The sequence below is a fragment of the Azolla caroliniana genome, unplaced genomic scaffold, assembly GCF_043228905.1.
Source record: "Azolla caroliniana isolate FFs.n. ecotype wild unplaced genomic scaffold, voAzoCaro1.0.p SCAF_4, whole genome shotgun sequence".
Classification (NCBI taxonomy): Eukaryota; Viridiplantae; Streptophyta; class Polypodiopsida; order Salviniales; family Salviniaceae; genus Azolla; species Azolla caroliniana.
Window position 1 is genome coordinate 5,028,454 of NW_028230439.1, and position 21,118 is coordinate 5,049,571.

At 36.9% G+C, this 21,118-nt stretch overlaps 3 protein-coding genes across 10 annotated transcripts; 2 read left to right on the plus strand and 1 right to left on the minus strand.

The window, feature by feature from the left end:
• On the plus strand, nt 1–8,009 carry LOC147864934 (putative E3 ubiquitin-protein ligase ARI7). Its single transcript, XM_087317598.1, has 15 exons — nt 1–603; nt 1,290–1,414; nt 3,342–3,450; nt 3,535–3,625; nt 3,735–3,907; nt 4,005–4,109; nt 4,187–4,275; nt 4,510–4,617; nt 4,717–4,807; nt 4,913–5,002; nt 5,078–5,125; nt 5,384–5,455; nt 5,560–5,659; nt 5,786–5,912; nt 7,189–8,009. Exons 1-15 carry the CDS (start codon nt 385–387, stop codon nt 7,382–7,384), a joined length of 1,743 nt encoding a protein of 580 aa, XP_087173724.1. The 5' UTR covers nt 1–384; the 3' UTR covers nt 7,385–8,009.
• Nucleotides 8,010–9,470: 1,461 nt separating this feature from the next.
• On the plus strand, nt 9,471–10,873 carry MED32 (mediator of RNA polymerase II transcription subunit-like protein). Its single transcript, XM_087317608.1, has one exon. The coding sequence runs from the start codon at nt 9,789–9,791 to the stop codon at nt 10,473–10,475; it is 687 nt and encodes a 228-aa protein (XP_087173734.1). The 5' UTR covers nt 9,471–9,788; the 3' UTR covers nt 10,476–10,873.
• Nucleotides 10,874–13,515: 2,642 nt separating this feature from the next.
• Nucleotides 13,516–19,591, minus strand: NTMC2T4 (Calcium-dependent lipid-binding (CaLB domain) family protein). 8 transcript variants are annotated; one of them, XM_087317606.1, is made up of 14 exons: nt 19,398–19,591; nt 18,379–18,478; nt 18,161–18,215; nt 17,881–18,054; nt 17,686–17,787; nt 17,393–17,443; nt 17,195–17,312; nt 16,981–17,102; nt 15,645–15,743; nt 15,487–15,567; nt 15,183–15,268; nt 14,876–15,101; nt 14,362–14,529; nt 13,516–14,237 (listed from the first exon to the last, which is right to left on the minus strand). In XM_087317606.1, exons 4-14 carry the CDS (start codon nt 17,983–17,985, stop codon nt 13,926–13,928), a joined length of 1,470 nt encoding a protein of 489 aa, XP_087173732.1. In that variant the 5' UTR covers nt 17,986–18,054; nt 18,161–18,215; nt 18,379–18,478; nt 19,398–19,591; the 3' UTR covers nt 13,516–13,925. The 8 variants fall into 8 exon arrangements, with proteins under 8 accessions (XP_087173732.1, XP_087173731.1, XP_087173729.1 ...); XM_087317605.1 differs by lacking the exon at nt 19,398–19,591 and adding an exon at nt 18,752–18,898; XM_087317603.1 differs by lacking the exon at nt 18,161–18,215.
• Nucleotides 19,592–21,118: the final 1,527 nt, after the last annotated feature.

Genomic DNA, 21,118 nt, shown 5'->3' on the forward strand with positions numbered 1-21,118 from the left:
TCTCTCACACACACAGATTTGTCTTTACCTTTAGAACGAGATCTTCTCTACAGAAGAGGCCCTCTCTGTTTCTTCTACCCTTCAACCTCCCTCTCACCGTCACACACACACAGAGAGAGAGAGAGAGAGAGAGAGAGAGAGAGAGAGAGAGAGACAGACAGACAGACAGACAGACAAAGACAGAGACAGAGAAGAGGGTGTCCCGTTCCTGTGATTGTTACGTTGCATAAAGAAACACCAGATGTGTTTTAGGGTTTCGTCAAATTCCTGCAGAGCAGACCTCGTCATAAAGTAATAAAAAAAAAACTGTCAAAAAAAATCAATAGAGAAAGCCAAAAAAAGGAGAAATCGAATTCCTTTTGCTTTTTCCTTCTCTTGCTAAGAATGGATTCGGAGGAGGACATGCATGATGCCATGGAGAGCACGTCCGAGTGTGAGCAACAATATGAGAGCGATATTATGCCTTCTGATGATGATGATGATGATGATGATGAAGATGATGATGAACGCAATCAGAGTGAGGAGTCCGATTATGGATTTGATGAGAATGGAATGGATGAGGAGGAGGACGACGATTCTCTACCTTCCTTTCGTCGCTCGCAGGTAATCTGTTTAACTTGGTAAGGTCATATAAACCTTTTTATTGATTTGCATTTGTTTTCATTGAGCTTCAGCTCAGGTAATCTGTTTTTTTCTTTCTTTAGTTTAAGCTCAAGTAATAAAAAAATTCTAGTTTGGATTCAGGTTAAATTCAGGTAATTTGTTTCATTATCTTAATTCGATCTAGTTTCGCGCTAGCTACAACTGCTGCCTTAAACTTGCGAGCACCATTTTTACAATAATGCATGTAGAAATGTATGTAAATCTCAGGCTACATATACCATTATGCTCTGACGATCCATGTTTTCAGGAGATAATGTTTCGTTCTAGCTTAAGCTCACTGACATCATGTGAAGAGTACTTCATATACAATACATGATCATTCAGGATGCGTGTATTATTCTGAGTGAGAAAAATCTATTTGCTTGTCTTAGCTCAAGGTCATCAGAACCATGATTACAGTATCGTATATAACATCTTTTCAGGCTACATATACCATTACCTGTAAGAAAATACTGTTTCATTTCTCTGAGCTCAATCTCATTTGCACCATTTTTGTAGTAATGCATATACAAATATGTTATCTTGCAGTTTTACAATCCTCGAAGGAAAATTTGTTTTATTTGTCTACATAAAGCTCACGTCACTATGTTTACAGTAATGCATACACAAATATGTTAACTTCACAGGCTGCGTATACTGTTCTGAGTGAGAAAGATATCAATCAACGACAAGAAGAGGCTGTGCAAAGTGTGGCGACAGTTTTGGATATCTCACCAACACAAGCTGGCATCCTTTTACGAAATTATAAATGGTATTATTACTTTAGAATTTTAGTAGAGTTCATCATTGTAATTACTAATTGGGCTATTGTTACTTCTGCCCAGTTTCTTAATGTCATAAATGGTGATCTCTCTCTATGGAATGAGGCTTTATGACCTTCAAACATTGCTCATCTACCTTTTGATGAAAATACAAATCTCATTTATGTACATTGTAGAGTGTAGATATATGTGCATAATAGTATTCATATCTGGCCTTCATAAATTTGACTTTCATTTGTTTTTAGGACTCCCTAATAGTATGATTGGATCATTCGAGTAAATCTTGAGTTTGAATATAGTAATATGATGTACATCATAAGTTAGAGTGTTATTTCTTTTTATGAGCTACAAAAATCTTTCTCCATCGTAAAAAGATGTTTGCATCCTATTGATTATAACTTAACTGACCTGAACTCATGAGTTGCCATCTTTTCTTCAGAAAGAAAAATAGTGAAAGCTGCAATTCAGACAATGTAATAAACTAAATCTATAGTAGGTGGAGGTTGATCTATCATCTATTGGACAACACTATTACATTCAATATGCAATAGATTCCAATTTGGGTGTCAAATAGATCAATGGAAAAAGTTAAACCTAAATTAGCTCAAACAATAATGACATTAGAACAATAAAAGATAGACCCTAGAATTTCTTTGTTAGTCTTTGATTCCTTTGCAATGTTTAATTTGAAAATAATTGATTTGCCTTCCTTACAGTGCATTCCACTGAGAGAACAATCTATTATTCATTATGATCCATGTTCAAAATAGCATGAAAAACCTAAATTAGTTAAATGTAATGAATGCATAGAATGGCAGGCCAATGTAGATGTTATCAATGCATTCAACTCATGTGGGCAGTGGTAACATAAAAGTGGAGTACGAGAGATAGCGTATAAAATGGGGCTCTCATTGCCTGGTACATTGGCTTTTCTGTGAGAATGTCTGTTATTGGTAATTTGGCTAGTAAAGCATGGGAATAGCCTCCTCAATACATACTACTGAATGATCATGCTCTAAAGGGAAAATGAAAATAAAAGCAAACCAATATTATGGTAAATATCCAAGGAGGACAATGTAAATATATGCTACATATTACATCAAACTTGAGAACTGTATGTTTTGACACATAGTTTGTGTATTGTGAATATCATTCTTATGGCATCCTTACTAATATCATAAACTCCCAAGTTTAGATACGTTGGTTATGAATTGAGCATATAGCCACTGAGAGCATAGTATTAGTATTTGAGATTTCTTTAGCAAAATCTGAACGCCATGAAGTATATAATACAGTATATGCCATAGGTACATATGAAGAGTTCAAAGAGTAATATCGGCCATTCTTTGATATTTTCGATACTTCAACATAATTGAGGCTCAACATTTGATTTCTATTCTACTAAAGATTATCAGTATGCTACATGATTGAGAGAGAAACCTACTTTTCAAGATTAAATTCGACATAAAACTATGAGCTGGGTATGGGAACTATTCTGTATACTATGTACTTTCTGAAGAAGCAACATTTCATCCTAAATTATTTACTGCATTTCTTCTAAAATCTCCTGCACAGAGATTTTCGAGGTTTTGAATAGTGATAGAGTTCAAAGATTTTATCAATTTAGAATTAATTTTCATAGCCTTGATTTTGGCTTGCAACCATCAGAGAACATAAGCTACTTCTTTGTAAATGGAAGATTAGGTGTGCAATAAACAATAATATGATTCCTAATTGATTATGGACAATTTCAGCACAGTTATATGTCTTGGTTGGTGTTGCCCATTGTCTTTTCAATGAGAAATGGCTTTATTTTTTCTTTGACATCATATATGTATCGATCAAAATACAATATGGGACTCCCCTGTATCATTTACAACGAATGCCACGATTTAACTGCTGAATTACTGTGTTTAGGAGTGTCAGCAAAGTGAACGATGAATGGTTTGCAGATGAAGAAGCAGTTCGTAAATCGTTGGGTTTGCTTTTAAGACCTTCAGCTGAACCGGTGTTTGATGCTGGAGATGTGAGTAGCAATCTGTTTATAATATTTGGGGTTCTTGATTTTTAAAGTTCCAACCATATAGTGTCTGTTTGAACAACAATGCAGCTCACCTGTGGAATCTGCTTTGAGTCTTATCCTCTTGATCACATGAAAGCCACTGGGTGCAGACACAATTTTTGTAGGTCTTGCTGGATAGGTAATTTATTTATAACAGAAAATATCTCAGGTGTGGTACAATGGTATACTTTCTGCCATGGCACCTATATAATGCTAAGTGAGCATAGTTATGTTGTAATTACGTACAGGCTATATTCATACGGCCATTAATGATGGCCCTGGGTGTCTTACATTGAGGTGTCCTGATCCATCCTGTCATGCAACGGTTGGTGAAGATATGGTTCTTTCTTTGGTATCAGATCAGGACAGGGTGAAGTATACACGATACGTCCTAAGATCTTATGTTGAGGATAATAGAAAGGTTTGGTCAGCATTTTATTTCGGTGTTTTATTGTATCTATTAGCTATTAACTTTAAGTAAATACATCTACAACTCCATGTTTCTTTGTGAAATACAGACAAAATGGTGCCCTGCCCCCAATTGTGAATTTGCTCTGGAGTTTACCCCTGGAAGTGGTCCATATGACGTTGTTTGCAGATGTGGCTACATTTTTTGTTGGAATGTAAGTTCAGCTGAATTTCTCATAAATCATAATAGAACAAATAGTTTTCTGCTTAAATTCTACTGTTTTGTTTGAAGTGTTTGGAAGAGGCCCATAGGCCTGTGGATTGCGATACAGTTGCCAAGTGGATATTGAAAAATTCTGCGGAATCCGAGAATATGAATTGGTGAGTAAATTTCTGAACATTGAATGACACTATAGACATTTTTGGGCAGCATTATTTGTTATGGATAACTGCTGCAACTAGATGCAATGTCTCTTAGATTCACAAATTTTAATTGATTTAATTTGGGGCATTTTTAATGGCCAACATTGTAAGTAGCATTCACTTTGATTTATTGCTATTTGTTAACATTGATGCTAGTGATCTGAATTAAATATAAGTTTTTTGGAATATCAGGATTCTTGCAAATTCAAAACCCTGCCCAAAATGTAAGCGGCCAATAGAGAAGAACCAAGGCTGTATGCATATAACCTGTACACCACCTTGTAAATATGAATTTTGCTGGTGAGGTTTGAACTTGTCTGTTTGATACCTTCTCAACAAGATTCTGGAAACAAATATCTGATTGCGCAAAGACACATCTCTCTTCTTTTAAAACCGCAGGCTCTGTCTTGGAGCATGGTCTGAGCATGGTGAGAGAACTGGTGGATTCTATGCATGCAACCGCTATGAAACTGCTAAGCAGGAAGGAGTAGTAAGATCCTTTCTATTACTTATATATTAAGTTAACATCCACTGTATCAGAAACATCCCACATTTGCAGTAGTCCAGAAGGATTAACATTTTTATATGATTATAGTATGATGAGGCAGAAAGAAGAAGGGAAATGGCCAAGAATTCATTGGAACGATACACACATTATTATGAGCGATGGGCTACCAATGAATCAGTTAAGAAATTTCCTTGTGTTGTTGAGCTTGTCAATCACAAGTCCTATTGTTTTTTTAAAAACTTTTTATTTCAGTCCCGAGCAAAGGCATTATCAGACCTTCAGCAAATGCAAACAGTGCAGGTGTGTATTGTTTTTTTTTGAAATAATAATCTGAACTTAGTTTGATTTACATCTCCAGGATTATACATTATACTTTTGATGGGGATACCCATATCTTCTGCCAAGGGCCTTAAACTATTAGCATCAGCAGATAATAAGACTAGTTCATCTTTGACATCATAGAGCTGCTGAGGAATTCAAGAGTTTGGTCATTAGAAGAATATGTGTTTATAAGCTATATGTCATTGGTTATGCACAATTGAGAAAATTTGCCTGCAGATTGAAAAGCTCAGTGATAGGCAGTGTCAACCAGTGTCTCAGCTTAAGTTTATAACTGAAGCCTGGCTTCAGGTAACAATAATGCTCATTGTGAGGGCTGTTGCAATTCTGAATTGTTTTGATTTTTTTCTTTGAGATAATGTTTTGAACTCATGCTGTTTTCTCAACTTTTGTAGATAATTGAATGTCGCCGAGTATTGAAATGGACATATGCATATGGTTATTACCTTCCAGAAAACGAGCAAGCTAAGAGACAATTCTTCGAATATTTACAAGGTATATAGAAATAATAAGTTTGAATAATGAGTCAAATTTTGTTGTAACAATGTAGTAATGGATGTTGGGGAGTATGTCTTTTTTACTATGCGATAGATGGAAACACTAATAATACCATATTTCCAGGGGAAGCTGAAGCTGGACTCGAAAGACTTCATAAGTGTGCAGAAAAAGATCTTCAAATTTATCTTGAGGGAGATGCACCTAATCCTTCTTTCAATGATTTCCGTACCAAACTTGCAGGATTGACAAGGTGCCTTTTGAGGCTTATTCTACTTCTATGATTTTGATACTCCCTAAGCCTTCATGATTTCTGCTATTAACTTTATGGTCCAATTACTGTTTTGGTGAAAAAATAGTAACTAGACCATGAAATTAATAGCATACTTCTTTCATACTCCCAATGTTTTCTTGCTTTCTGCTATTAATTTCCCGTATCATCATCAATTGTGATATCTGATACCATTTGTTTTTAGCGTAATGAAATGCAGTGAAGACTAGCGTAAAATAATTACACTTGGAAAGAAAATTTTTGAATGGTATTTTTGGAGTTTTGGTATGATAGTGTTGAAATTGATAAGAGTGGGAGTGTCATCACAGTTCATTAAATCAACATTGTATTTTGCTTGCTATATTTGTTATAGGAAAGGCTTTGATTTCACACTGCAATTGTTTTTCATTTTGTCACGAAGTCAATGCAATGTAGTATCATGATTGGATTGTCAATGTTCCTACATCTCCTGTCAATGTTCATCTCTCATACTTTTATGCACGAAAACACAATGGCATGGAATAGTGTCCACCATGTATACCGTTGTAGGGAGTGTCTATGGAACCTGATGTGACAACATAATGACCAGTGGTCTCTTTAATTCTGATCATATGTGGGCCAAGGGAGTGTAGCTATTAGGGCTTGTCTATAGAACATGGTGGATTATGACCTTCATCTCAAATATTCCTTGTGAACCCTGTTATATAATGAAACCTCATAAACTGGGATGCCTCCAATGTTGAGTCTTACATTATGCAGGCTTTTATAAATCTTTCACACGAAAATGTCACGCCCAGTCATATTAATCACACTCATTCGTATCATACATTTTGTATCATGCATCAGGTGAAGGAATTGCGAAATCATTTGAAAATTCTGTGTTTGTAGCAACTGGTAACTTATTAGAGGACCAGAAATTAAAACACAAAGCAGTTAGTTTGAGGTTGAATGGAACATCAAGTGCCTGTGAGAAAAGCATGGGTTGATGCCTGAGCACTTTCCTCCTTTCCTTTTCATGAATTGCTAGGAAACTTAGATTGAGCAATTTGTTTGGTCATATGAAAAGATATAACAATATAATCTAGCTGAGATATTTATTTACATCATACATATGATATGCTTGGGATTTCATGGCACAAATTTCTAACTCATTGTTCCATTATTTCACTGTATTTGTACAATCAATCGTCAATATGTATGAGTCTTTCAAGCATTTTTTATAACCAAGTAGTATTTGTACTTTGTTTTCTTCGGGCAGTGTGACGAAGACATACTTTGAGAATCTTGTCAGAGCTCTTGAAAATGGATTGGAAGATGTAGACAACTCTAAAGGTTCAAGTAAAGCAGGTTGCAGTTCGAGGTCTGTGGGCAGTTCTAAAGCAAGGAATGGAAGAACGAAATCTGGGAGCTCTAAAGTGGGGTCAGGTAGAACAGGAGACGATCATCATCATTGACCCTGCTTTTATGAGGTTGGTCATGTTTGCATATGACCAAAAGTACTTGTTTCTGCTTGGCTTTTTCGCATAGCAGTTTGCTATGTTTTGCATGGAGGTATGGCTAGGGTTCCGTAACCCCCTATCACGTCACTTCACAAATTTTGTTCCCAATAGTTGCATTACAACCAATGATGCCTGCTCGTGTATCGAGCTTTAATCTCTTCAGAGTTTTCTTGTCTCCTTGAGCTAGAGTTTGAAGATGGTTGTGTACGACACATTTGTCTAAATTTTAGCTGCTAGGGATCCATCATCCTTAACCAAAGAAAAAATTGACTGAATTTCAGCCATTCTAATAATGATATATAGCTGACCTAGATCCATATTTAAACTCTTGTCATAATGTTGGTCCAGAGATCTGGGCCCGCAACACTTGTACAGTTCCTGATATTGTATTATCAAGAGATTCAGATGGGAAATGGAAAATCCTGTGGATTAGATTAATGCTAAATGAGCAAGGCGTATCCGCAGGACTAGCTGAGTCCTGGGCTTGTAATTTCATCAACACTTTATATCTTTATTGTGACAATTTTGTGTTGGAATATCAGTAGAGATGGTGAAAGAATTTTTAGATGAAGTTGAATGAGGTTTGTGTGCATTGTTTTGAATGTGTTTATATAGTACATGATGGAAATGATAATTCAGATCAATGGACAGTTAATCTTAGTGGGGCGTGGATATTATCAAGTTTGTGGTGGATGTAGATGATGTGAATGTACTCATTTAGGGAATGTTTTTAAGAGTGATTTGTTGAAAGGATCTTGTTTCTGTTGATGATCTTTAGTAGATGGGTCCTTGAACTCAATGCGAGCTGTGTAGGATAAAGAAGGGGGTTCATGTGTAAACTTCATTAATTAATCAAGTGTAAATGTGACCTTGGATCCATGTTGATAAGGGAAGAAGGCTGGAACAACTCAAGCATCTAGAAATGCTTGTTCTGATTTTATGATTGAAATGCATTGATATTTTTATCCTATGCCAGAATGCAGCTGTACAGTTTGATACGTTACACATGGATAAATGGATTTCACATAATATGGATAAATAGTATCAAGCTTTGTGAATAATTCATTTGTGAAGAGTCCCTCACAATGTGCCTCTTGCATCTTCTTATTTTTAACGTTAGTTGATTAGATGTGGTACACTAATAAGAGCATCTATAATACAAAGCATGAGTATTATACGAAGCAAGTTGAATTAAATGTCTGATTGAAGCTAGTTTTAATAGTGGTGTTATTTCACATTCATGCTTAGGTGTTAGTACATGCAGCATAGCCAATAAGTGAAACAGCCATGCAACATGCTCAACTCACATGATGTAACGAGTAAAGGTTTAATACATTACTCACTCAGGTCACTTTCAGGGCAAGAGTTGACTTTTATTCCATATTTGATGTGTCAAGCAATGTTAATACATTTCTCACTCTAGAGTCATAGCGAAGGTAACTTTTATTCCATACAAATTGCATCAAGCCCACCTTTGCACTGTGCATAGTAGTTAGTTAGCAAGATGAGTCCATACAATATTTAGACAACTTCTAATGGAGTGAGGATGATTTGTTCATTTTTGCAAGGTAATGATTTTGTTGCCTTAAGCCCTTTTGTCATTATCCTATTCTAGTAGGATACGACACACTTTATGTTTCTATTAGCTTTTGGGAAGTGTGACCAAATTAGGGAAACTCTTCGACATCAACCAAGGTCTAAACTCGATAGTAAATTTGGGATTGACGAAACGGATATCTCTCTCTCTCTCTCTCTCTCTCTCTCCAGATAATCCGGTATGATGATAGTTTCGTAAGCTTTCGCGTTTCTAGTGTTTTGGTTTGATACAATCAAAGTAAGTATGTAGATGTTGGTTAAATTTCTCATACACACAAGGATAGGATCCATATATTATTTACCTTTTCACAACCTTTTTTAGGGCCAAATTTTCTAAATATAACATACAAGAGTTTGTTCTCTTCCTTCCCCAATTCTTCTTCTTTCTTCTCCCAAGTTCAGGGATTTGTTGCAGAGGATCTTCTCCCAAGTTCAGGTGGTTCTTCCTGCCCAAGTTCAGGTGATCCGTCTTCTCGTTTTTTCCAAGTTCAGGGTTCTGCAGAGCGATCTTGTTCCAAGTTTAGGGTTCCTCTCAGGGATCTCCTCCTCCTCCTTCTTCTTGTTCCGAATTTAGGGTTTTGCAGAGCAGAGGGATCTTCTTCTTGCTACCCAAGTTTAGGGATTAGCACACAGATATATATATTTTTTCCTCCATCGATTTGTCCGTCTTCGCCTGTCTTTTCGAAGGGAAGGGATTCGCAAACATACATATTTTGTGTCTACCTGTCTGTCTTCGTGCAAACATACATACATATATATATATATGGAGCAGACAGTGCAGATTTTGCAGAGGTCATATACCCAGCTTCTGAGCTCTGCAGCATCAGTGTTGGAAGCCAAAGAGGCGGAAGAACAAGAGGGAGTAGGAGAAAGAGAGAGTGGCAGGGAAAGAGGAAGAGGAAGAGCCACGACAGCCCGCACAGATGCCGCCCTCGAGAGCTTCCTTCAGAACTGGCAGCTCTTCCATGTGGCATGCGATGAAGCCCAAGAATTCGTGGAATCGGTGAGGCAGCGGATCGGATTGGAGTGCCTTGTGGATGAAGCCACCGGATCGATCTCTCATTCTCATTCGGGGGCTTCATCCGGAGCTACTAATACTACTACCTCAAAGGCTGCTGCTTCTGATGGTAATAATGTAAGGAAGCCAGGGCTTCCTCCGCTCAGTGCAGTCCGCCTCGAGCAGATGAGCAAAGCAGTCCGATGGCTTGTTCTTGAGCTCCAACAGAGCTCGAGTAATAACAATAGCGTCGCCAATAATGCATCAGGGCTAATCTCTACTACTGCCCCACCACCACCGCAAGGACCACCCTCGGCCTTTGGCTCATTGTCAGCTATGGCCTCCACCATGGCATCGGCAGGTTCGGCTTCTTCGGTAGGTACCACCACCACTGAATCACGCCCACTTTCGGCCACTCTCTCCTCCACATCTGAAGATGGAGGAGCTCAATAGTTTGTAAGTGCGCTGCATATCCCCATATTGATATGAAATTGGACACTAAATATGTGTCCAGATCACTTTCCATGTTCTTGGGTAGAATTAACCCAGATCTTGGAAGTAAAATATGTGTCCCAAATCACTTTCCATGTTCGTGGGTAGAATTAACCCAGATCTTAGAAGTAAAGTATGTGTCCAAATCACTTTCTATGTTCTTGGGTAGAATTATCCCAGATCTTAGAAGTGAAATGTGTGTCCCAATCACTTTCCATGTTCTTGGGTAGAATTGACCCAGATCTTGAGCTTTATTTCGATTTATGTACTCAATATCTTTGAATTTTTGGCAAATAGTAGGGAATTTGATGTAATTTTGTTGCGAGATGACACCAATAAACACTTCAGTTTCTTGGTTTCTTCCTTCTCAAAATTCTGTGGTTAAATGCAGATTTTTTACTGATGCATTTGTATATGCATCATATATATCAAATATATGAGATAAAGCTTGAAGAATGGTTGATTTGGAGCAAGACAATAAACAGACAAGAGAACACTAGAAGGATCAAGTAGCACGTGATAGAGAGAGAGAGAGAGAGAGAGAGAGAGAGATTCTATTATTTTCCTTAGAAGTCTGATATGGCCTATGAGACCATAATATCACATTTTAACTTACTACATGTACATGTGAGAGTGAGTAGGGACTCTTGATGTTCAACTTTACTAATGAATGTTGCAATCAAGAGTGCACATTGTAATTGTGAGAAAATCATGGAAGCATTGGATTTGGTCGAAGATTTGTGGGAAGGATAGTCGGGATGTGATCAAACATAGAGCATTGTATCAAAGTATGCTTATGCTACCCATGGAAAAGCGTGCATAGTGGACTACTATTATCACTTGTGTCCCAACACTTTGTATCACATCATAGTATGTGAGCTAAGTTGCATGGAAGTTGTCACATGAGAGAGAGAGAGAGAGAGAGAGAGAGAGAGATTCTATTATTGTCTTTAGAGGTCAAAAATATGACTTATGAGACCAAAAATATTACATTTCGTATAATACAGGTAAAAGTGAGTAGTGACTCTCAATGTTTAATAACTTTACCAAATGAATGTTGCAATTGAGAGTGCACATTTGTGATTGCGACTTAACTCACACGCATACATTCGTGCAAATGAATGTAATGCATGTGAGCTAATTCGCATGGAAGGTTCTGATGACAAACAATGGGATGGGCATTGGGCATTGTATCGATGTGTTCGGTTTCACGTTCGATGAAGAATATGGTTTTGTAGTTAAGCGCAATATGTGTAGCATTGCAAAGAGGGTTCATTACAGAGGAACCTAGTGATACATCATGAAACAAGTGTATTGTATCCCATCTTCCAAACCATTTTTCTAGATATTGTATCCAACCGGAACCCAAATTGGCTTTTTTGCATCATTTAGCTCTTTTTGCTTGCTTCTTATGCGATTCTAGGAAGTCAATGTGATAGACTTTGTTGAACCTTAAGTATGTATTAAACAACCCTTTTCCATGGCCATGATCTTAATGGGAAATGATACCATCTCAAGTAGAAAGAGAGTGTATGAAGTTTGTTTCTTAACTAATAAAAACTTTGTAAAAAAAAATAGTCACCCATAGAGAAGCATCAATGTCACCAAAGTATCGAAATGGTATTTCTTGAGGAACCAACACTTGATTTCTTCATGTTTGCATGTGTTCTCAAATGCATAATATGCTCTTTTTCTTGCCTCTAAGCCACGGGTAGCACATTCATTCCACTTAATACAAGAGGCCTTTCTTCTTATAGACATAAAAATGTACATTATTTTGTATGTATTTGAGCTATAGTGAATTTATATTGATTGATCCTTTAGTTGCACCACTAACTATACGTTTTAACCATCATCTATCATCCAAACTAGTTCATCATACTCTTTCATATAACCACTAAATATAAGGTTTACTCATTTGTCTGAAAAGTGATATTCATTATGCATAATCTATTAGAAGTTGCATTCTTGTATTTCCATTTTCTCTATAATATGATAAATTTTGAGGTCGGTTAGGTTAAGTTATGTAAGGAATACGCTTTTGAAACTTGGAAACTTAAGAAAAAAAGAGAGCCAATGATCATTTTTTTTCTAAAATATTATGCAGTTTGTGTAGTTAATAGTATTTTCCAATTGGATTAAATAATCTTTATGCATAATCTATTAGAAGTTGCATTCTTGTATTTCCATTTTCTCTATAATATGATAAATTTTGAGGTCGGTTAGGTTAAGTTATGTAAGGAATACACTTTTGAAACTTGGAAACTTAAGAAAAAAAGAGAGCCAATGATCATTTTTTTTCTAAAATATTATGCAGTTTGTGTAGTTAATAGTATTTTCCAATTGGATTAAATAATCTTTATATAGTATTATGAGGTTCTTCAATACATTTGTTTTAATTAAAGAATGCAAAAAACCTAACTATCACTTTTTTAAATATTACGCAAGGATTAATGAAAATGTCTAAAAAATTATTTGTGCTTTTACAATTGCTGGGAAGAAAAAGCTTCCAACAAGACTAACATTTTTTGTAAATGCATCCCTTGAAATTTTAGGTTGCACGTCAATTCCTAACATAAGTTGTAACTTCCCGTCTTGCATGTCATTTTCATTTCTCTCATTTATTCATCGCTAATATCAATAGCTTCAATAGCGTAACACACATTTAACGTCTCACATAAAGTGCCTTAAGAACCTATCAAAAGTTCCTCCTCCTTTATAGATGACCAAGCCAGTCTAAAAACTGTTTTAAGTTTGGTCAGGGCCATAGTCATGACAAATTGGACGAAAATAAAATTAATGTAATTAGTCACAAATCAAACTAAAGTAATTGCTGAAATTGCCATAGAGCAAATCATAGTGTCTACAGTTGCATTAATAAAGTGCAGAACATTTCGTAACACATTAAAAAGATTCACGAATGCAGTATGCTAATCTTCAACAGACGTACAATATATCACCAATAGAAAGAGGTTCTACGCTACTCTACGATGCATTGATATACATTAAACCCATGTCACATTTTACGAGGCCAAACCCAGTCAAGATGATTCCACAGGCTTACAAAAGAGCTAGCTACACATAGCTGGCCATACAAACGAGCATTTGTGTCAAGTTCAAGTTATTTGTGTTTCATTTTACAAGGCCAAAGCCATTTAAAATCATTGGGAGAGAGAGAGAGCGAGGCCAGGCATAATGACTAAAATAGACGTAAAAAAGAGCTGCAAACAACACACTATGCCACACAAACAGGCACATGCATGTTTGTCAACTTTAGAATCACAACCCTGGACTTTTGATTGATTGTGAGTAAACAAAACCCAAATCATAAAAAACACTTGGCATGTAGTGATCTTGGTACTAGTGTAGATACATTCACAACCACGTCATTTATCGTTCTGCAAGAAAATGTTACCTCGGAGTTCCTGGAGCACTATGGTCTTGTCCAGAACTTCTTGATCTCTTTGTATTGAATGATGAGGTCACACCTTTCGTTACAAACTTGCCAGCTTTCCCCACCATACCTACACCCATACCAACTCCACTACCAACCATACCCACACCTCCCACAACTCCACCAACAACAAGTTTACCTGCCCCTCCAACTGCTCCTATTGTCCCACCTATAAGACCTTGTGCTTGCTTCTTCTTCATCTCCAGATACTCTTCTTCTTTCTTCATCGCAGCTTCTTGCTCATCCTTAGTGTAAGCATGATAGTGAACCTACAAATATAGAATTTGCGATTGTTTGTGAAACACAACAAAAATATCTCATTAAACTGAAGATGAAAAAACTGATAAAATCATTGAGATTTAAGTTACAACAATAAAGTGATTGATAACTCACTGTGATTGTTATAGAGCCTCGGTCCTTCTTGTCAACAACATTACTCATGTCCAATGCTGGTTTAAGATCCAGTCTTAGATCCCTGGTTTTTTCAGGAACGAGATCAGCAAGATGACAGAGAGTAGTACCAAGCTGCTTGTCTGCCATCCCTATATCCTCATCAAAGACCTGATCAATCAAAACTCAAACATCAATTATGCAATGGGGTTTCCAATATTAGGTAATGGTATAAACCCAAATGCAAGAAATGTGTCTCAAACATTTAAGAGAACATAAACATAAAGCATCTTGCAGCATTTGTACTCTCTCAACACTGATTTCAATGCTATCATGACATGTGTCCTTGTCAATTGGACCTCTTCTCCCAATGGCAACTTAAAATGCCATATACAAATAGGGGTATGACCTCAATGCACATTATGATACATCTGTCATCTACCAAAGTAAGAGATGCACTTTAGGCACTAAAAAATTGTAGACAAAACTAGAACTCAATGAAGTAAATAAAAGCTACCGTTAGGATAAGCGACTGTGTTTCTTTGTCCTCAATATCAAATGTGAAAGTTTCATTCCACACAGGATTCAAGTTGTTGTCAATTGTCTTTGTCCTACTCTTAAAAAGTACACGGACATACGCCTCCACATATGGATCAGATTTTGAAATTAATTCCATATTCTTCAAAGATTCTGCCTTAACAATTGTAACAGTTAGCTGTCCTTGAAGCTTCAATGTCAAGTCACTGCATACAAAACAATTTATCACAGGTTATACACTGAAAAAAAGTTATGTTAATTTTCTCTTCACATGATAGCATATGTACCTCACATCTACAGGAGGTTGACTTATGGGTACCACTATTCTGTGTGGCCATTCCAAACTGTCAGAAACTGCATTTTCGACAATGCCCTGATTTTAAGTGGAGAAACCAAAATTTAAAGACTTCCAACAGGGAAAAAGGAAATAAAAAGATAAAGACAACCTAAGTCTCCAAGCCAAATACAATATATAGGTACTTCATTAGAAAGGTTGAAGGTAATAGATGTTAACGAAAAGAACATTAATGAGAACAGTGTTTAAACTTTAAAGCAATTCAAGCAAGTGATATGCACTGAACAGCTATAAACCTTGATCGTGTCTGAAATGCCAGGAACACCTGATAAACTTCCACCAATCAGCTTCAGTGTATACCTTATCTCCGGCTTTGGCTGCACATAATGTTATGAAGGTAAAACCAAGAAGGAATAAACTAAAATAATTGACCTAATCAGTTTATTTCATATACCTTTGCCAAGAGTGCAACAACTACAGCTGAAATACATGGCATATCCTCAGCAAACTTGAATATGACACGGACTTTGGCAAAGAATCGCAGGTTTTTCAGCTATAGAATAAGCAGAAGAAATTCATTAGAAACCAGTATCACATGTCAATGGATATTTTTACACTTTCACAGAACAAGAAGTGTTGTGCCCTACCAAGATAACTTCACACGTTTGATTTGGGCTAATACTTATTCCCCTAGAAAGGTATACCTATGTAACATGGGTAGTGTACACAAGCATGCATGCAACTCCTTTCCATGTGCACATTTGACAGCCAGAAACTGTCATCAAATTTGCAAATTACAGATCAAGGCAGAACAGTTCCACTTGCAGAACAGTTCCACTTACAACCTGTTGGTCTCTAAATGTTACGAACACGGTTACATAAATTGAATTCATGGACCAGCAAGAGTGGGAGATGAAGGAGCCAAGTTTTACCTTAGATCGATCATACACAGTCCAACCTGCCATTTCACAGATAAGTTGGATTTTCGAAACCTACCACTATACTCCAACTCATGATTTTAACCACCAAAAACCTAGCAATAGGCACACAGCTAGACAAGAACCGCTCTTCTTCATAATATAAGGATAACATAAATAAAGCAAAATAACAGCACTGACAAGGAGTTTGGTAAAGCACAAAAAATAGGATTAACCTTTCCCTATTTCTAAAGAGATATGTGTACTTTAAGAGAACAAATGAATTTGTCTATGTTAATCTCGTACAAAGGAATATGTTAATCTTGTACAAAGGACATACTAACAAGGTGAACTGTGATTTATCATACAAATTTGGATACCAAATATGTTCTTGCTTGTATGCATTCAAGCACCAAACAATTTCAACTAAAAATAATTTCCCCAAAATTATACTTGGTAATTACTGGTACTAAGGGTGAGCATAGTGTATTTGGATACCAAAGATGTTCTTGTTTGTATGCATTCAAGCACCAAACAATTCAACTAAAAATAATTTCCCCAAAATTATACTTGGTAATTACTGGTACTAAGGGTGAGCATAGTTTCCAGAATAGAATCAGTCAATATAGAAAACACTAACTTAGACCGTGATCACTTTGGGAACCAAGTACAGGCAAGGTGCATGAGTTGTTGTACCTTATACAGTGAAGAATGGCACTTTACTTCACTATTTCTCTGTAGTTAAAGATATTGAAAAATGACTTGTTCGCTGTCTCAATACTAGTTTCTAAGTTATTTTAAATAATTTTACAAAATACCACCTAGCATAGCTAGAAAATATCATTAGTTAATACTTTCATGAGATTAACTTACTTGTACAGGCAAATTGGCACCAACAGGTGTTTTTAAAGCTAAAATAATACTCGGATCACCACCCCACTTGAAATCCAAATCCATTATAAGCTGATCTTTCTTAATAGTTTGAATCTTGATGCCTAAACAAAGTGGTTTGTTGAAGAGAAGTGAGAAACTCCCTATTAAGAAAATTGCAAAGACTCTGCTTCATTAGGTTTAGGGACTATATAACCTTCTATCTGAGGCGCAACATTCCCCAAAAAGAGCTTAGAGAATCCTATTGTAAATCCAGGAGGAGCATATAAAGCTAGCATAGGTTCAACGCTTTCTTTTATAACATTTGAAGCTGCCTAAAAAAACCGAAACGAACAGTTGGTAAGTCAAAGTTCAATACAATATTAAATGACTCATAATAAAACTGAGAGGATACCTCAGCCACACATGGCCAGATTTTGTCCAACATTTTGTTCAGCCACTTCACCTGTAAAAAATAAATCCAGATTGTCATGTTCTACATGAAAAAAGGGTAGATACTAATGTTTCACATCACAACAGAAAAGAAAAACATCACAGTAAAACAAAGCAAAACTATGACCCAATGTGTTAAGGTGAATATTATTTTGTTACTCAAAAACCTATCTCTTAGTTATATCAATGCATTGAGTGTCAACACTCATCAACCCTCTCAATATCAAAATGCATTTAAAGTTAAGCCAAACCAACCCTCTCAAATTCTGGAAATGACACCCAGGGTGGGAAGTTACTGCTACAAAGCTTTTTTACATCATCTTGGACAAGTCCACCCAACAGAGATAATCCCACAGCCTGCAAAAAACATTATCATTTTACTATGAATTTCCAATGGAAAACACAAGAGGAAAAAAAAGAATGATAAACTCAGAATCCACATTTGGAGACCTTAAGGATTCTATTTTTACTTCGAGACTCAATGAAATACTTCCATCCTGCTATAAAGGCCACACCCAATGCGAAACCAAAAAGAAGGCCAGAAAACAGCCCCATGTTTTTCCTTGCAGATAAAACTCAGAAGCAGATCTTGGGTTTAATTCAGCATCTAAATGACAATTTCACCTGTATAAAAAATGGCATCGTAAGTTATTCAGGACCATTCTATGATGATTCATTCCCATAAAAGAAATGGAAATAAAGACTATGGACAGAATGGAGTTAGGCTTGCCACAATAGACTTTAAAAAGCGATAGATAGCTTGAAAAAACGAGTGAAATTTTGATCTGCGTCAAGCTCAGACAGTAAGAAATTCATGTAAATACAGAATGAAATCACAGATCTTTGCAATAATCTGTGATCAGCTGAGCATCCAATGAATATAAAATGATATTAGGATTAAGAACAAGCCAAAATGTTAATTTGCTGAAGGTACTGAGGTCAATTTACTGAAATGGCCACAAAGAAGTGGCAGATAACCTCAAAAAATGGATGAGGATTGGTTACAATTGAACTCAAGAAGCAGAAAAAATTACTTTCTTAATAAAGACTGGATAAATAAAGGACATTTGCATCAGTCAATCTGTAACATCAATGAAGTACTCTCTCACATTTACATACACATGCAAACTCTCTCTCTCTGTGTATATACATATATACTCTGTCTGATCCTATACGTAAAGAGTAATGAGAGATGAGCGAAAGAACCAAAGGGAGATGTTTATGAGACAACAGAGATATGCGCAATAGAGATAAGGATTGAGGTTTTCACATCAACCAGAAGGTGTAAACAAATCATAAAGAATCAGAGAATGTCCATTACAGATCAGTTGGATGTGAGTCACTTAAGCAGAAACGAGAAATAAATGGGAGCGTTAAACATTCAACCATTTGTTTATGACGAAGAAGAAGAAGAAGAAGAAGAAGAAGAAGATAAGATAAAAGAAAAAACACCGATTTTACTCAGATTAAACAGAAGAAGAAGAACATAAACGAAAAAAACAACATTTTAATACCGATAAAAACGAAGAACATGAAGAAGATAAGAGAAGAAACACCATTTTTACACAGATAACAAGGAGAGACGAAGAAGAGAAAATGACATTTACACAGATGAAAGAAGGATGAAAAAAAAAGAAGGTAGAAGAGATCTACCCAAGAAGATTGATGAAAAACCAAACCAAGCATCTATCAAACAAAAATCCAGCTAATGAGAAGCCGAAAGAAGGGAGGAAAAAGGGGAAATTTTTTTATTAATGAAGAAAAGGTTTGTGTGGGGTAGCCATACAGAGAAACAAGAAAAGCCTAAAAAGCTATAGCCGAACTGTAGATGGAGATCTATCGAGTCGCAGATTCAGGTTATTTCTCCCTTCGTTGGGAAGACAAAAGAGACGAGACGGTAAAAACTCGGAGAAACAGGAACAGACGTGTGGAAGGGGGGGAAAACAGATATTTATTCCTTTCTTTACCTGATCGTGCAGAAAAGAGCGGGCGGATTAAGGTTCTCGACAGAAGAAGATGATGATGATACTTTTTTGGCCGCTTTCTTTATCGCTTGCTTCCTCTTCTCTTGCTTTGTGTTCCGAACCTTCTTCTCTGCAAATTAGGGTTTAAGGACTACTCTGTCATTTGCCTGATCGAGCGTGCGAGATGATGATGATGATGATGGTGGATAAATCAGGATTCTTTGCAGAAGAAAGAAAGGAACATTAGGAACCTCTTCTTTGTCGTTCTTTTGCCTTTCTTTCTTCTGCACTCGCTTTATGAATTTCTAGATTAGGGTTTAAGGCCGTCTCTATTCTTTTAATTCTCTTCTTTCTCCTTCTTCTTCTTCTTCTTCTTCTCTTTCTCTGTCGCAACCTTATCTGTTGAAGATTAGGGTTTAAGCAGAGAATGCATTTGGTTGAGCGCTGAGAGCAGCACAGTTTCAATCTCAAACTGCTGCTGTCTCCGAAACAAAGAAAGAACTGGAGAGAGCAAAAAAGAAAGAAAGCAGAAAAAGCAAAAAAAGCAAAACCCGAAAAGCATTTTGCAATTTGCATTCGTCCACAAAGATCTGCTTTTCTCCGTTTGCGTTTTGCTTTCCTTCGTGTTTGGGAGAGGAGGAAAGGGGCATTTTAGAGTAAATTATCAATTCGTATGGATGAGATGGGAGGAGGAAGAGGAAGAGGAAGAGGAGGGTATTTATGCGATTAATTATAAGAAGAAGATGAATGAATGAATGAATGATCTGTCTCCACCCCCTCCCCCCCCCCCCCCCTCATAAGTGTCTCGGCGCATCATCGGCACACTTTGCTCTGCTTGCGCTATATACGAAACACAAGCACACACACTCGATTGTTTGATGCCCCGAGAGGAGAACTCTCTCGTCTTACTGCCTCTCCTCCTTCTCGAGACTCGCCATTCCTTGTTACGGTCCAGCACTCGCCTCGTCTTCCCCCTGGTCTGTAGACTCGACAGGATGGTTCCACTAGAACCAGGACGAATGCCCCCCCCCCCCCCCCCCCCACCATTGAGGTAGGTAGTATTCACTTTAAGACATGATTCGCACCATGCATTCTTGAGGACATATACCTAGATGGATTATGTCCTCGAGCCAGTTGAATGTGCTCTCGCCAATCCTCACCCCTTGTGTATTCAGAGCTCCCTATGAAAGGTGGAACATGGTTCGCATGCCTTTGAAGAGCATCTTTCTCTTAGTAAATACACTCGTGCATCGTTTACATATATTTATTACTTCGGGTAGCCATCTCTATTATCACAATGCAACCCTGTTAGCTGTGTATTGTCTTTGCCTTGTCTACCTTCTTGATGCCTGAGTGTTTCTATGCCTTGTATACATTTTTCATGCCTTGAGGCATAGATCACTTCTCGCACATGTGGCCACATTCAAGATGTTTGGCATGGTCTTGCTTGATCAAGGTGTTGAGGTAGAGGGGCAAGTCTTGTTGGGTTGGATCAGGGTCAATTGGGTGGTGATTTAGGAAGATCTTTATAGAAACATGAATTTTGGGCATTGCATCAAGGTAATGATAATATTTTCAAGCCTTGGGGCAAAGTATATGTGTGCAGTGTCTTCAACTACAAATATAAGATTTTGTATAATGTATGCAACATGAAAGCATTTGTTTTAGACTTCCAACTTGAACAATGAAGGTTGCAAATCACAAGCTTCGCCTCTACAACACCA